The sequence below is a fragment of the Danio rerio genome, chromosome 2, assembly GCF_049306965.1.
Source record: "Danio rerio strain Tuebingen ecotype United States chromosome 2, GRCz12tu, whole genome shotgun sequence".
NCBI lineage: Eukaryota > Metazoa > Chordata > Actinopteri > Cypriniformes > Danionidae > Danio > Danio rerio.
Window position 1 is genome coordinate 53,103,144 of NC_133177.1, and position 16,033 is coordinate 53,119,176.

The 16,033-nt window shown below is 43.7% G+C and overlaps 2 protein-coding genes and 1 long non-coding RNA gene across 7 annotated transcripts in view; 2 read left to right on the top strand and 1 right to left on the bottom strand.

Annotated features, from left to right (window-relative positions):
* The window catches only part of LOC141378929 (uncharacterized), a 173,873-nt gene that overhangs the window by 103,565 nt on the left and 54,275 nt on the right, over positions 1 to 16,033 (bottom strand). The window lies entirely within an intron of this gene.
* si:ch211-209f23.7 overlaps positions 1 to 16,033 on the top strand; it is a 160,629-nt gene that overhangs the window by 93,636 nt on the left and 50,960 nt on the right. The gene's annotated exons all lie outside the window — the stretch shown is intronic.
* LOC101882419 (upregulator of cell proliferation) overlaps positions 1 to 16,033 on the top strand; it is a 113,513-nt gene that overhangs the window by 67,837 nt on the left and 29,643 nt on the right. For 2 of the 3 annotated variants that reach the window (XM_021468097.3, XM_021468098.3), the window contains 2 exons: positions 4,342 to 4,427; positions 7,655 to 15,823. In XM_021468097.3, coding sequence (XP_021323772.1) covers positions 4,342 to 4,427; positions 7,655 to 12,475 — 4,907 coding nt within the window. In that variant the 3' untranslated portion in view covers positions 12,476 to 15,823. Of the gene's footprint in view, positions 1 to 4,341; positions 4,428 to 7,654; positions 15,824 to 16,033 lie in introns of those variants that run through there. The other variant, XM_073930600.1, reaches the window with a different exon arrangement.

Genomic DNA, 16,033 nt, shown 5'->3' on the forward strand with positions numbered 1-16,033 from the left:
GTCTTCCTCGCGTCTATGGACCACACGTGGAGGTTCCAGAGATCGGGACGAGAGTGCCAGACGGTGCCTTGTCCCTGAGAAAGTAGGTCCTCTCTCAAAGGGATCTGCCATGGGAGGGCCGTCGCGAGGAGGGAGAGCTCTGATATCCAGGTCCGGTTGAGCCAGAGGGGCGCAACTAACAGAACCTGTTCCTCGTCCTCCCTGACCTTGCACATTAACTGCGCGATCAGGCTCACTGGGGGAAAGGCATACTTGCGTATGCCCCGAGGCCAGCTGTGGGCCAGTGCATCCGTGCTGAGAGAGCCCTCGGTCAGGGAGTAAAACAACTGGCAATGAGCGTTCTCGGGGGAAGCAAACAGATCGATCTGGGCCTCCCCGAATTGCGCCCATATCAGCTGGACAGACTCGGGGTGGAGTCTCCATTCTCCAGAGTGAATCTGCTGCCGTGAGAGCACATCGGCTGCACGGTTGAGCATACCTGGGATGTGAATGGCGCGCAGCGACTTCAGCCGCGGGTGACTCCAGAGGAGCAGACGGCGGGCGAGCTGAGACATGCGGCGAGAGCGCATACCCCCCATGCGGTTGATATACGCCGCCGCCGCCGTACTGTCCGTCCTGACCAGCACGTGTTGCTGCTCCAGCAACGGAGAAAAACGGCGGAGAGCAAGGAACACTGCCAACAGCTCTAGGCGATTGATATGCCAATGCAGCTGGGCACCTACCCACAGGCCCGCAGCTGCATGCCCGCGACACACGGCTCCCCAGCCTGTGCTGGAAGCATCTGTCGAAACAACAACATGACTGGACGCTTGTCCCAGAGGCACACCGGCCTGCAGGAACGAGGGGTCGTTCCAGGGGCTGAGGGTGCGGCGACACAGCGCAGTAACAGAGACTCGGTGTGTGCCCGCATGCCATGCGCATCTCGGAACTCGATCTTGAAGCCAATGCTGAAGTGGTCTCATATGGAGCAATCCGAGCGGCGTGACAGCCGCAGCGTAAGCCATATACCCCAGGAGCCTCTGAAAATATTTCAGTGGGACCACTAACTTGCTGTCGAGCTCTCTCAGACAGTTCAGCAGCAGGCGAGCGCGCTCTCCGGAGAGGCGCGCTACCATGGTGACCGAGTCCAGCTCCATCCCGATAAAAGAGATCCTCTGCACCGGGGCGAGTTTGCTCTTTTCCCAGTTGACCTGCAACCCCAATAGGCGGAGATGCCGGAGCTCCCGAGAGTGGGCTAAAATCAGCCAGTAGTCGAGATAATTGAGTACGCGGATGCCCGCAAGCCGCAGAGGCGCTAGGGCACCCTACGCGAGTTTGGTGAAGACCCGCGGAGACAGAGAGAGCCCGAAGGGGAGGACCTTGTACTGCCATGCTCGACCTTCGAACGCAAACCGCAGAAACTGACGGTGGCGTGGAAGAATGGAGACATGAAAATACGCGTCCTTCAGGTCTATGGCTGCAAACCAATCCTGAGGACGAACGCATCGAAGGATGCGCCTCTGCGTAAGCATTTTGAACGACAGCTTGTGAAGGCAGTGATTCAAAACACGCAGATCTAGGATTGGCCGTGACCCACCGCTCTTTTTGGGTACGATGAAGTACGGGCTGTAAAACCCGCTCTCCATCTCGGCTGGAGGTACCGGCTCGATTGCACCCTTCGCCAGGAGGGCAGCAATCTCCTCTCGCAAGACAGGGGCGAACAGGGGATTGACCCTGGTGAAATACACGCCCGTGAACCTGAGAGGCCGTTTGGAGAACTGTAGTTCGTAGCCGAGTCTGATCGTGTGTATGAGCCACCGCGAGGGGCTGGCCGGCGCTAACCAGGCAGGCAGAGCCCTCGCTAATGATGTCATCGCAGCAATCGTTGACGTACCCGCGGAGGGGCAGCGCGGAGCGGGTGTGCTGATCCGGGGAGCGCGAGGGTCCCGCAGAAGAGCTGGAGGAGAGCGATTCGCTCTGGCTCCGCACCCTGACTCCTGAGAGGGGGCTTGGGGGCTGGGAGAAGGGAGACCGTCCCCCCAGCGCCCGAGAGCCGCTGGCGGAGCATGCAAACCCTGCGAGCTGAGAGGCAGCGCATCCCAGACTGGCAGGGCTTGAGCTGTCACATCCGGGGAAGGGAGAAAATGCTCTTTGATCGAAACTTTGGTGGCACTGAAAAGTACCGTTGGAATATGGGCCCCGCCCTCCAGCGGGGAAAGAGCAAGTCTCCTCTTCTCCGGATGGCCTGTCTCAGGGACGCTTCGCGGTCCGTTTACCGGACTTAGCGGCGCCCTGGGCAGGAGGGGCTACCGGCTTTCAGCGTGCCCTCGGCAAGGAACAGCGGAGGTGGATGGCTCGGCCGTGGATAGAGCGGGCTTACGACCCCGTCAATAGATGACATTGCCTATCGCATCCGACTGCTCCTTCACCGCCTTGAACTTCTGGGTGAATACACCGACGGTGTCGCCGAACAGGCCAGCCTGGCATATGGGCGCGTCAAGAAAGCGAACTTTGTCAACATCACGCATATCTGCCAGGGTTAGCCAGAGGTGGCGTTCCTGGACCACAAGTGTGGACATCGTCTTCCCCAGTGCGCACGCGGTGGACTTAGTGGTCCAGAGAGCATAGTCGGTCGCCGTGCGCAGCTCGTGTAACAAGCCTGGGTTAAACCCACCCTCGTGCAGCTTAGCCAGCGCCTGCGCTTGGTAGTGCTGGTAGGTGGCCATCGCGTGCAAGGCGGAAGCTACCTGGCCCGCAGCCTTGTAAGCTCTAGCTCCGAGGGAGGCAAATAACCTACAGGCTTTGGACGGGAGACGGGGCGGACCGCGCAAAGCGGGGGCGTCACGTGGACAAAGATTGACCGCAATGGCGCGCTCCACCTGCGGGATCGCCTCATATCCCCTGGCAGCTCCACCATCCAGGGTGGTGAGGGCGGAGGCGGACGCAGCGCGGGCAGAGAAAGGTGCCCTCCAGGACTGCGTGAGCCTACTGTGCACTTCCGGGAAGAAGGGGACGAGAGGCTTCGAAGGCTTCGCCTTTTGATCCTCTACGTAACACCCATCTAGTCGGTCCGGCCGCGGGGCTGGGGGATAAACCATCTCCAACCCGACGGCCGAAGCAGCCCGAGAAAGCACGGCCAACATGTCCGCTTCAGGATCCGTTTTGACGGCGCTCGCTTGCCCAGAGGGGGCGAGCGGGTCCAGATCATCGTTGGACAATGAAAGCCCACCCTCCGATGCCGCGGAGGACATCTGATCTCCGGTGTCAGCGAGCGTGAGAGCTACCATCTGATTAGACGGATCACTCCCAGTACCCGAAGCTTGGATGGAGCGCTTGGAGGAGCGAGAGGTCCGCGAGCCCTTGGGCGACGGATTATCTCTCGCTGGAGCGCTCAGATCTGCCCGAGCACCCGCTGCAGAGCAGGGGGCGACTGGGGTGGCTCGCTCTCTTACGAAAGCTAACCACGATCTCAACTGCGCAACGGTCATGGCATCACAGGAAACCCCCGCAACCAGAAACGCACAGTCAGAGCGCCATCCTGAAAAGGACGTGCTGCACGACTGTGTTGCTCTTTTAGGATGCTTTGCAGCAATACGCACCGCTCTTGGAGGACCAGACCCAAAGGGACGCCAGGCAAGGGAGAAACCCAGCTCGACCGTCTGCCACTGCATGGACTCGCTCTGGACCGGGAGACACTCGTTCGCTCGAAGTGGCTGTAGACAGCAGGAGGAACCCTCATGAAGCTCGATCAGAAAAGTCTCTGAAGCGAAAAGGATAGCGTCTGCTGGCGCCAGGTGTGCTTATATGCTCAGTTAATTAAGCCTATGCAGTACACCTGTGCAGGCTTGTGCTGCCAATTCATTCTTAATTGGCCCGTTTAATACTCTTTCAGACAAGTAGCTTCTGAACCGAATCTCCCATACGTGGATTTAGAACATCAAATCCACTTATAGTGCTGGAGTTCCCCCCGAAGGGGAACCATCGTTACATAATAAATTACCTAATTACCCTAACCTGCCTAGTTAACCTGATTAACCTAGTTAAGCCTTTAAAAGTTACTTTAAGCTGTATAGAAGTGTCTTGAGAAAGATCTAGACAAATATTATGTACTGTCATCATGGCAAAGATAAAATAAATCAGTTATTAGAAATTAGTTATTAAAACTATTATGTTTAGAAATGTGTTGGAAAAATTAAACAGAAATTGGGGTAAAAAATAAACAGGGCGGCTAATAATTCAGGGCCGCTAATAATTCAGGGGGGCTAATAATTCTGACTTCAACTGTACATATTAATGTTTTCCTGGATAGAATCAGAAATTCTTGATATAATAAATATTGTACTATTGTTTCATGCGATTAAGGTGCAGAAATAGAAACAAGCCTTGGTGAAACAAACATGCTGCCTTTAGGGAGCTTGGAACAAACTGATAAAGGACAGGAACAAAAGGTAACTTCACTCTCATGGATCTTCATTTGAATTTATTTCTGTTTGTGGTTTTACCATATCTACTTTAGGTTACAGGTAGGGCTGGGTATCGAGTTCGATACTTTTTAATCACCGACCGAATCGTCTCGATACTATCGCGTATCGAAAAAAATATTTTCGTTCGTTACCAAATTTCGATACCCAAGGGTATAATCTTGTCAACGTGCCCGGTTTAAATGCTGGTGATTGGCTGCAGCAAGGCTGTCTTGAAAATCAAAAGTTTACGGCGGTTGCGCCCACTAGCTTATTTTTGCATTGTTTGACTGCAAGAAGATCATGCCGGCGCAGTCATCATAACAACGTGCCCACCACAAGCGTCGTCCTCCATGACTGATGAGGATTAAATCGTGATGGCTGGGGCTCCGAATGGTAAACAGACATAAGCGCAAGCTGACAGCCCTTTTCCGCCTCCTCTGCTTTAAAATCACCTTAAAGTTGGGCGAACTTCGTGTTGTAACTTTTGCTTTTTGTCGCTAATAATACACGCACTACGAGCTACACAGAGCAACTTTATTCTCTCTAACACCATTGCGCACACACATCAGGATTCAGGGCCATACCATTACATAAACTGCGTGGGGGTAAATCAGGACTGAACCATTCTCTGCTTATACTACACTTTGCATATTTCGCAGTGGCTAGTGTGGCACAGAGGCAGAACTCGCCGAACAGATCCGCCACTTTTGACGCTCATAAACAATGATAAAGTCCTCATGCTGCAGGAATTATGAGGTTGCTGAAGGTGCACAGCTGCCGTGCAGTGAGGGGTTTGTGTCTTTAATAAACTACGACAGTTTGCTTTCACTGAACAGTAACAATGAGTAATAAATCCATATGAAACAGCCCCTTAAAAGTCACTTCTCGCTTTCAGTTTCAGGGTTAGGCGCGTTTTGCACAATTCCGATTTGTTGCCTATATCAGATTTTTTTGCTTGTCCTTTTACACGTTACAACAAATCGGAATTGGGCATCAAGACCTGAGAGTGTAAACGGGGTTTGTGCGGGGTAAATTTATTAATTCTTTTTTGGACCTAACGTACGCTGTGTAACATTATGTACTGTTTCGATGGCTTTAAATACCTTGCTGAGTTGATACTAAAATGCTTTAAGGTTAACAGTAAATGATGAAGTTTACATCACATTAAACTTATGATTATTTAAATGTCCTTATCCTTGGCTGCATTAACAGTTTAGCTTTCATGTTTTCTTCACATTAATGTTATAGTCTCTGCTCCTGCTGAAAGATGAATGGCACAGGGCCTTTACAAATTTTATTGTTAAAGGTTTGCTTTTTTTTTCTATTGTGGAGAAAGATTAGATTTACTGGATGTGCATTTTTCAATGCCCAGAAAGGAACCAAAAAACAGTCAAAACAAGTCCATGTGATATAAGTGGTTCAACCATAATTATATGAAGCTGCGAGTATACTCCTATGTGCAAAGTGAACAAAAATAACTTTATTCATTGATTTTTCTATGGGAGGATCAGAAAGCTCTTGGATTAAATCCAAAATATCTTAATTTGAAGATAATTAATGACAGAATTTAAATTTTTGGGTAAACTAAACCGTCAAGCAGCAGTAAGACTCACAAATACTTAAAATTGATCGACTTAAAACTGCTTGAACTTTATTAAAACTGTTTGTACTCATATTGTGTTAACTACACTTTGTTCATTTTGTGCTTTTGTTCCTTTGTTTATTGGTCTTAGAGATAAGCCTGCTGTGAAAAGTGTCCCAAACATCTTTAAAAAAAAAAAATTCTCAGAGATTGTGAGTTATTTAATCTTGTTAAAATATTTCTTAAAATAAAAGTATCGAAAAAAGTATCGTTCGGAACTGGTATCGGTATCGGTATCGAAAATTTTGGAACAATACCCAGTCCTAGTTATAGGCCATCTGGGGTGAGTAGCCTCCTCATTAGAGCACCTGCCCCCCATGGTGGAAATGTTAGTTTGATCCCTGCTTGAAGCGGAAGCCTGGAGAAATAAATTTAAATCTAAATCTAAAATACTGCTCACAGATTATTGGTCACTTCTAAACAACAAAATGATTGCACATGAATCATTTTTACTGATGCTAATTTTTTAGAGATGATATGGCACAATGGCTCAGTGGTTAGCACTGTCACCTCACAGCAAGAAGGACACTGATTCGAACCCCAGCTGGGCCAGGAGACATTTCTGTATAGAGTTTGCATGTTCACGTGGGTTTCCTCCGGGTGCTCCGGTTTCCCTTACAGCTAAATAAAAAGACATACGCTATAGGTGAATTGGATAAACTAAATTGACAGTAGTGTATGAGTGTGTGTGTGAACGCGAGAGTGTATGGTGTTTCCCAGTACTGGGGCGCGGCTCATCCCGCTGTGGCGACCCCTGATAAATAAGGGAGTAAGCAGAAGGAAAATGAAGGAATGATAGAATGAACTTTAAAAACAATGCATCACAGTTTAAATGCCAGCTTGTACCACAGTTTGTGCACACTTTTTAAATCATTGCATCACATCGTTAACTGATGGTTAGAGTGAATAGGGCAATCTTCTTATCCATAATCTAATCGCATTGTTGAATTGAATCATCCTACACACAAGTGAGTGTGCTTGACAAACCACCTATAGGACACACGCTCCTTTCCATATGCTTAAAGGAAAACAAATTTAAGAAAATTCAAACTAGCTTACACTTGTCATAGCATTAATATACTACTCTCGGATATTTTGAAGTGCTTTGTTTAACCTCTCTTGTAAGTCTCTTGGATAAAAGTGTCAGATAAATGAATAAATGTAAGTGTAATTGATTTGCATAACTTTTTGATCAGGCGACGCAGTGGTGTAGTGGGTAGCACTTTCGCCTCAAAACAAGAAGGTCGCTGGTTAGAGCTTCGGCTGGGTCAGTTGGCATTTCTGTGTGGAGTTTGCATGTTTTCCCCTGTTTGCGTGGGTTTCCTCTGGGTGCTCCGGTTTCCCTTACAGTCCAAAGAACTGCAGTATAGGGGAATTTGGTAGGCTAAATTGTTCGTTGGGAATGAGTTTGTGTGGATGTTTCCCAGGGATGGGTTGCAGCTGGAAGGGTTTATTCTGCTGTGGTGACCCCGGATTAATAAAGGGTCTAAGCCGAAAAAGAAAATGAATAAATGACTGAACTTTTTGATCAAGAATTTAATTTGCCTAAATTTAATATTGTATTTTTCAGTTGGATGCAGAGCAACTCATTGAAAGGATTCACCTTGAGGACAAACACAGAAAACTAAAAACTTTAGATTTCCTTAAGCCAATTGTACAGTCCCAGGAGACTTGTGCAGAAAATGAGCTAGCTTCAGTTTTTCTACATAAATTGATGATGATGGACTACAAAGCAAGATCCCTTCAGATTATAGAGAATAATGAACAACAGCACAAAACAACAGGGAGCAATGACTTATCTGGAGATGTTGGGAATGCCTTCGACATTATTTTTGGAAAGTCTGCTCAACCCTCTGATTATAATAAAACAGATACCGTGGACTTAATGGATGTTCAGATGGCCATATTTCATTGTGCTGATAGTTTCCTAAAGCAGCTTATTGTGACTAAACTCTCACAGTGTCAGTATGCGTTGCCTCTGCTTGTACCTAATCCATTCACCCAGCAGATTGAGTTTCCACTCTGGACATTTCGACAAATCAACAAGAGCTGGAAGACAACTGATAATACAGGTAAAGTCTTAAGCAAATTCCAGCCAGTCTACAGAGCAGAAACTCCAATGGTGGCTTTCTTCAGGTTTGGCCCAGTGTCCTCATCCAAGTCTCAGCTGATGAACAACCTGATCAATGAGAAACACAACACGTTCTTCCACAGGAACTGCCCAGGCAGCAGCAGAACCCGAGTAATGATGGACGGACTGGTGGAGATAGCCTGGTATTGTCCCTCTGGAGAGAAAACTGATCGATTTACCCAGTGTGTTGCATTCTGTAACCTACACGGGGATGCAGCAGAAAATGACAAGCATATCCTGACTGAAATGGCCTCTGTAAATGTTGTGATTGTACCACAACTTGACAAGAATGATAAAAGCATGACCAAGATTGAAAACTTCATGAAGGACTCAAAGCCATTCATCTGCCTTCTTTGTGACAACGATTCCCCTTTTACAAAATTGCGTGAAGGGAAATACAGAATTGGTTTGAAAGACAGAAATCAATCAGTAGTATTTGAGGAAATCAGAAAAGCTGTAAATGATGGGATCTTGTCTTATAAATCATCTTCTATTTTCAAGCTTGAAGATGTGGCCAAACATACTGGTATCAGAGTAGATGAAGACAAGGATGTAGACCTCAGTAAAGGAAAAAAAGCAGCGCAGCAGATGATGAGTTTACTGAAGTATAAAGATCAGACTCAAATCAAAGAATCATTTCTGCCGCTGCAGGGTCATTTGTGGCATCAGTGGTGTCAGAAGAATAAAGAACTACATCGACCTACGTTAGGTCAACTAAATAAGGGAAGGAACCTTGAACAGAACAATAGTTCTAAGCAGTCAGAAATGCAAAAAATTCGTGAACAGCAGTTTACAACTGACTTAAGTCAATTTATCCAAATCTTCATCCAGAAATTGAAATCACCAGTAGGAAATGAGGTGGCATATTTTCTGAAATGGTTGGCCATCCTTTTGGATGACTACACCACTGAAAATCTTTCAGCTCTTCTTCTTGAGTACGACGAAAAATGGTCAACTGTCCTGAATCTTAAACAGAATCATGATCAATCACAGCAGCTCAGATCAGCCCAAGATAAACTTGAGAGAGTATCCGAGAAACTACAAGCTGCAACCTTTGGCTTAGAGCACATAATGAGAGAGATTGGTCAGATATATGAATCCTATTCATCTGTGAAAAGAAATAAGCGGAATCTGCAGACGTTTGACTACTCTTCTCTTCCCAGTCTTGCAGCAGAGATGATGATTTCTGGATTTCCATTAGAGTTGATGGATGGTGATGCTGCCCATGTTCCTCTGATCTGGGTTACAGCTGTTCTTGACTCACTCATCCAGAAACTGGGAGACAAGAGAGTCTATGTGTTGTCAGTTTTAGGGATCCAGAGCTCTGGGAAATCCACCATGCTGAATGCCATGTTTGGGCTGCAGTTTGCCGTCAGTGCAGGCAGGTGCACCAGAGGAGCTTTCATGCAGCTGGTCAGAGTTTCAGAAGAAATGAAAGCAAGGTTAGAGGTTGACTACATTCTAGTTGTTGATACTGAGGGCCTCCGTGCCCTAGAACTGGCTGGAAGATCAACGAGAAATCATGACAATGAAATGGCCACATTTGTTGTTGGTCTTGGAAATATGACACTGATCAACATCTTTGGAGAAAACACAGCTGAGATGCAGGACATTCTCCAGATTGTTGTTCAGGCCTTTATGAGAATGAAGAAGATCAAACTGAATCCGAGCTGCATGTTTGTGCATCAGAATGTTTCAGATGTTACAGCCGGAGAGAAAAACATGGAGGGAAGGAGACGACTGCAGGAGAAACTGGATGAGATGACGAAACTCGCTGCTAAAGAGGAAGATTGTGATACTGAGTTTTTCAGTGAGGTCATTGCATTTGACGTTAAGAATGATGTGAAGTATTTTGCACAACTGTGGGAAGGCAGTCCACCAATGGCACCACCAAACCCAAACTACAGCAGAAATATTCAGGACCTGAAGAGCACAATTCTCTCAAAAGCTGCACATTCAAGTGGAATTACACTGTCACAATTCAAAATGCGTATTAATGATCTGTGGACTGCACTGCTCAATGAGAACTTTGTGTTCAGCTTTAAAAACACACTTGAGATTGCAACATACAGACGACTAGAAACTAAATACAGCGACTGGACATGGAGCCTCAGAAGTGCCATGATGAGCATTGAAGACAAATTCTACATTAGAATTGCCAACGGAGAACTTACAGTTCAAGATAATGATTTGCTGTCTGACATACAAAAAACAAAGAAGCAGGTAGATAAATCAATGAGGTCTTACTTTGAGGAGGACAGAGACAAAGACATACTGTGTCAATGGCAAAATGTATTTGAAACCAGAATCAACAATCTTCATGATGACCTTGTGAAGGGAACAAAAAGAAAGTTGGATGAAGCCATTGAACAGAAGAAAGCCAGGGAGAAACTGGATCAAAAAAGAACAGAGTATGAAAATACACTTTTCAGTCGAAGCAAAGAACTAGCGTTAAGTCTGAGAAGTACTGGAACAGCTCAAAAAAATCTGAATGAGGAATTCAACACAATGTGGAGTAAATGGGTCAATGAAATTATCAAAGATATACCTCCAGTGAAAGGCTTTGACTTTTGGGCAGATGTGATACAGATATTATCTGAAAACCATGAATTGACTCTTGTAAATGAGCAGCTACAAAAGAAAGACTATGAACGGATGGACCGTTGGGGTGATTATTGTGACTACATCATTCCAAAGAAACATCTAGAGCGTTCTGATGAAACTGAATCTTCAGAGAAACCTGTCGAGAGCTCCATGAAAAGCAGTAATGGAATATTAAATTGGTTTGGTCAAAAACTTATGTCAGGCATAGAGTATTTAAGAGGAACTTCTAGGACAGAAGAATACATGAGCCTAAATCCTGAATTTCATTATTCGGTAAAGAATCTTACTGAAAAAGTTATTCAGAAAACCGAAATGATCATGAATAAGGCACCAGTCGGAACACGCGGCTACAACAACAGTTTCATTCAGGAAATAACAGACTGTGTGAAAAAGTCAGTACAGAATCATCAGTCCATGAACCAGAAATACACATTGAAAAGGGAGTATACCATAGATCTCAGTCTGCATGTGTGTGATTTAGCAAGACAGAGGTTTACTGAACTCCATTTAAAATTCAGAGAAGCAAATGACCCAAGAATTTATCTTGAAAAGCAGAAAACCCAATATGGGAATATCTTTGAAAAATACTACAAAGGAGCGACCACAACAACCATACTGAGTGAATTCATCTGCAGCAGACTTGAGGAATCCATCCTACAAGCGGTTTACAACAAAACTGCTATTGCTTTGGCTGCACAGATGAGGTCTGACATACAAGCATTATGCGGTAACAGACCAGATCTAGAGAAACACATCCTGAAACACCTTGCAGAAAAAGAGGATTTTGATGAGTACATGAAATATATTCATAGCCCCCAAAAACACTTCAAACAATTCATAAAGAATGAAGTGAAGACATACTTCACTAAACAAAATGTGACCGTTCAAAATATATTCAAAGGAAATCTGAAAGAAAAGGAGCAGATTGTAAGTAATGCAGTGAAAGCTGCAACAGTGGAGGTCAAGAGTCACAGTGGAGATGGAAACATGTGGTTTAGGAGCTTCTCTAAAACATTGACAGATGAGCTGAAACTCACAGGGAACTCCTGTGTTGATCTCAATGAAATTAAAGACTTGGATTTTCTTGAAGACCTTTTAAGTAAAGATTTAAAAGAAAGGATGAAAACGATTCAGAGCAGCATAAACCAAATTAAAATAGAACAATTCCAGAAGAGACCGGATGAGATTTTGATTGAGCACTTCTGTCAGTGCTGTTGGGTTCAGTGTCCGTTCTGTAATGCCATCTGCACCAATACAATGGAAGACCATTCTGGAGATCATTGCGTTCCTTTCCACCGCAGTGTTGGACTAAAGGGATGGTATTACAGAGGAACAACAAACCTGGCTATTGAAATCTGCACAACAGCAGTATCAAGTGATGATGAGTTTTATCCAAATTCAAGTGATTCAGATGATGAAACCTCAGATGATTCAGTCCCCTGGAAAGAATACAGAAAAGGAGGTCCTGAATATGCCAGATGGAGCATCACCCCTGACAAATCTGAGCTGCCCTACTGGAAGTGGTTTGTGTGCAGATTCCAGAAAGATCTGGAAGCGTGGTGCAATAAAACATTTCAGGGAAGGAGTGAAATTCCAGATGAATGGAAAAAGTACACAAAAAGTGATGCTTTGGAGAGTGTGGATAAATACCTGTAATGGAAAAGGAAGTGCAAATAGCAAAAGAAAGTTGCAATCTGTCAGCTATTAACTTACATATTTTACAACACTGTATTCTGAACTCATAAATATCAAACAGGACTGGATCCGTCCGAATCAGAAGCTTGGCCAACCCTGGCCCAACACCATATAAATTAAAGATTGCAATATGGTTTTTACCTGAGAGTGCATCATAAAACAGTGGTGGTCTTTAAAAACATGCGTTTAGCTAGCCAGGCTCATATTTCTGAATTAAGTATTGCAATTTTAATGATTTTAAACTATTCAAACAGTGAAAATTGTAAATGTAAATTTAACTATCAGAGAGTGACACAGAAAGCTATACAAATCAAAATCAGAGGCAGTTTTAATAGCCTAGTTCCTTCGTACTCTCAAATTCCAGACACTTCAGCATGCAAAGCTCTTAGTGGCAATTAGAGTAAACATTTTATATGCATTCACATATGCACACAAGCACATACTACTGTATGTGCAAAGGGTGAGGCACAAGATATATTCCACTATATTCTCTATACCTGCTTCACACACAGAAAAAAAAACATCCATTTGAACATTCTTTAGTGATTGAAACTAAACAAATAATCACACATCTACATTATATTCACAGCAGTGCATCTGACATATATGAAATGAAGTAAAGTGTGACGTTTCAGTGATCTCTATCTCTCTCTCTCACACACACAATACCTTTTATTTAATTTGACATTTGGAATATTGTGACGAGTCTCTTTGACCAACCCACTGATCGGCCGAAAGCGGGAAGGACAGAGACTCATCTGCTCAATTGGGAACACTTGAGTTCCCCTCTATAAAAGCCAGCAGTGTTGGCTTGTGGTGAGCCGTGCTTTTGCTCCTGATTGTTTTGTTTTGTTTCTTTTTATCTTTGGTTAATACTTGATTTTGCTGACCTAAAGTGAGCACTTGATTTTTCTTTAATGTTTAAATAAATACTTTTTGGTACCAAAATATCCTCCCTTTAATTATGTCATTGCTCTTAAGCCAGGGCGTGACAATATGTTATATGCAAGTCTTTGAATTCTTACTAGATGTTCTTCTCAAAATACGGTATTTGCAATGTGCTGATCTGCTGTTTTTGCACAAAAGGTGTCAAAACAACTATCATGTTAACTTGACAGCCTTCACGCTGACCTAACTGGTGAAGGTGGAGGAAACAACTTGTAATTTGTAGATTAGGTATATAATGGATAAATTAATTTGTCCATTATGATCAGCATAAACATTTGGGGCCTCATGTATCAACGCTGCGTACGCACAAAAACTTTGCGTACGCCAGGTTTCACGCTCAGAATCGCTCACATTTGGATTTACTAACGATGAACTGAACGTGGGAATGTGCGCAGCTTCACGGCAGCTTTCTGGCTGGCGTACACACATTTTTTGTGCGTGTGTGTTTTATTTTCATTGGCGACTCCTAGAGGCAGTTGTGTTAAATTCCTCTCTACAAAGTGTCTGAGCCTTGCAATGGCAGCTGTATGAGACAGGTTCATCTAGCAGGTATATAAGGTTTCCATACCATACAGTTGACCAGCTAAACATTAAAGCACAATTTGCAGCAGTCGCCTGTTTTCCCAATGTAATCTGAGCGATCTACCGCACGCACATTGCTATAAAGACACTATCTGAAGATGAATTTGCATGCGTGAATCAGAAACATTTCCATTCAATAAATGTGCAAATAAAATATGATGCACAAACTTATTGATGATTCCTAGTTGTCTTTCTCGTGATAAATAGTGGGCAAAATCTGATATGTAGCAAGGGGGAAAAAGAAGAAAGAATTCATCCGACGCTGGATTCGAACCGAGTTCATGTCAAAACATGATCACGTGCGTCTTATGAGGTGCGCCACTTAGACTGCTAAGGGTATTGTAACATTTTACAAATATAAACCACACAAAAAAAACTTTTAATGCACTCAGTGCGATGTTCAGACCCAGCTGTGTTAACCGCATCAGCTAAACTCTCCCACTCTATTTTTTTTCTTTTGTTGTTAATTCCGGAGATCAAACTTGCAAATAACACCGCTTTTCTCCGGTTTACCTCCGAAAGCAGCACCTCCAATTCACATTCTGTTCAAAGTTTCTCTTTTTGCTTGCTTTTGCCATTGCTTTTTCGTTGGGTTTTGCCATTAGCATAGTCATTAGCATATTCATACGGGGGAGGAGGCAGGGAGGGGTTTTGTGCTCGTGCATGTTGCGCTCAGTTTCACGTTCATTCGGATGTATAAAAGAATATGCGTGAGATTCGGCGTACGCAGTGTTTCATACATCTGAATTTTTTTATGCGTACGCAATGTTTTAGTACGATTTCCACGCAAGTCTTCGTACATGAGGCCCCTGGTCCTGAAAAGGGAGAATGTTCTGTATGTTTGCCTTTGCCATCTTCTCTGGAAGCTCTCTTGCTTTTCAGTACAGGCTATACCAAGGCCTTGGTTTTTTATTCTCTATAAGCTTATTAAACTACAATTTGATTTCAGGTTTTCAGATATTTTGAGTTAAAGATTACTTTAACTTCCTTAGGCTCATTTTTTTCTTTTTGCATGAAATAAATAAAAACAATTATTTTATTTGTTTCTGGCCTAACAGGAATGCCACTTGGTCCAGCTTACATCTCAATCTCTTGTAGTAGTAGTTTGTTGTTGTTTATTAAGTTCTGTTTTATTGTGAAAAAAAGTTTTTAAAAGTTTTTGTTTACTGCATTTGTTGATCAAAACTGTTAAAGTATAGAAAGACAAAGTTACATTTAAAGCCAGTGTTAAACAATGTCTAATGATTTACTCTGTCTAAATGTATTCTCTGCTTTAAAAAAAAAAAAAAAAATATCCTAAAGCATCTTCATAATGCTGCACTTTTTGTGTCATTTATGGCCATAAAGGTGTCATCTCTTTCACACAGACACCAGTTAATAATAGAAAGTGTAATTCAGCAAGTCACAGATGGCATGTGCTGATTTACTGTTATGAAAAAAGAGACAGAATACATGCAATTATTCATTTAGTTTACAACTATTAGCCAAATAAGTTAAACTCATATAATGTAAATTAATGTGGACAAGAGTAGTCAAAAAAATATACATTTAATGCAGAATGTTAAAAAAACAGAACTTAAACTCCAGAGCATTGCAATTTTGTTTAATTTTGGGATCACCAACAAGTTTAATTCAAATAGCGAACTCACCAAGAGCACATTTACTTGATCAAATTAGTCATAAAAGTGAGTTGGTGGATCAGGAATTATTACATGATCAAGTGACACTGAAGAAAATTCAGCTTTGCATCAGGAAAAAAATGACATTTATATTCTACACTGTAAACAATTATACAATAAATTAGTCCTGACAGCATATGCTGTAGGTCATTGTAACTTATTAAAGCGGTGGTCCAGAATGTAATTTTAAGGCTTGGTTGTGTTAAGATGCAAAGCAATGTGTGCTCATGATTCACTTGAAGGAAATCGCGTTATTTTTTCATATATCTCACTTGTCTATACAATGCTCTTGGCTAACACGAAAGCGTCT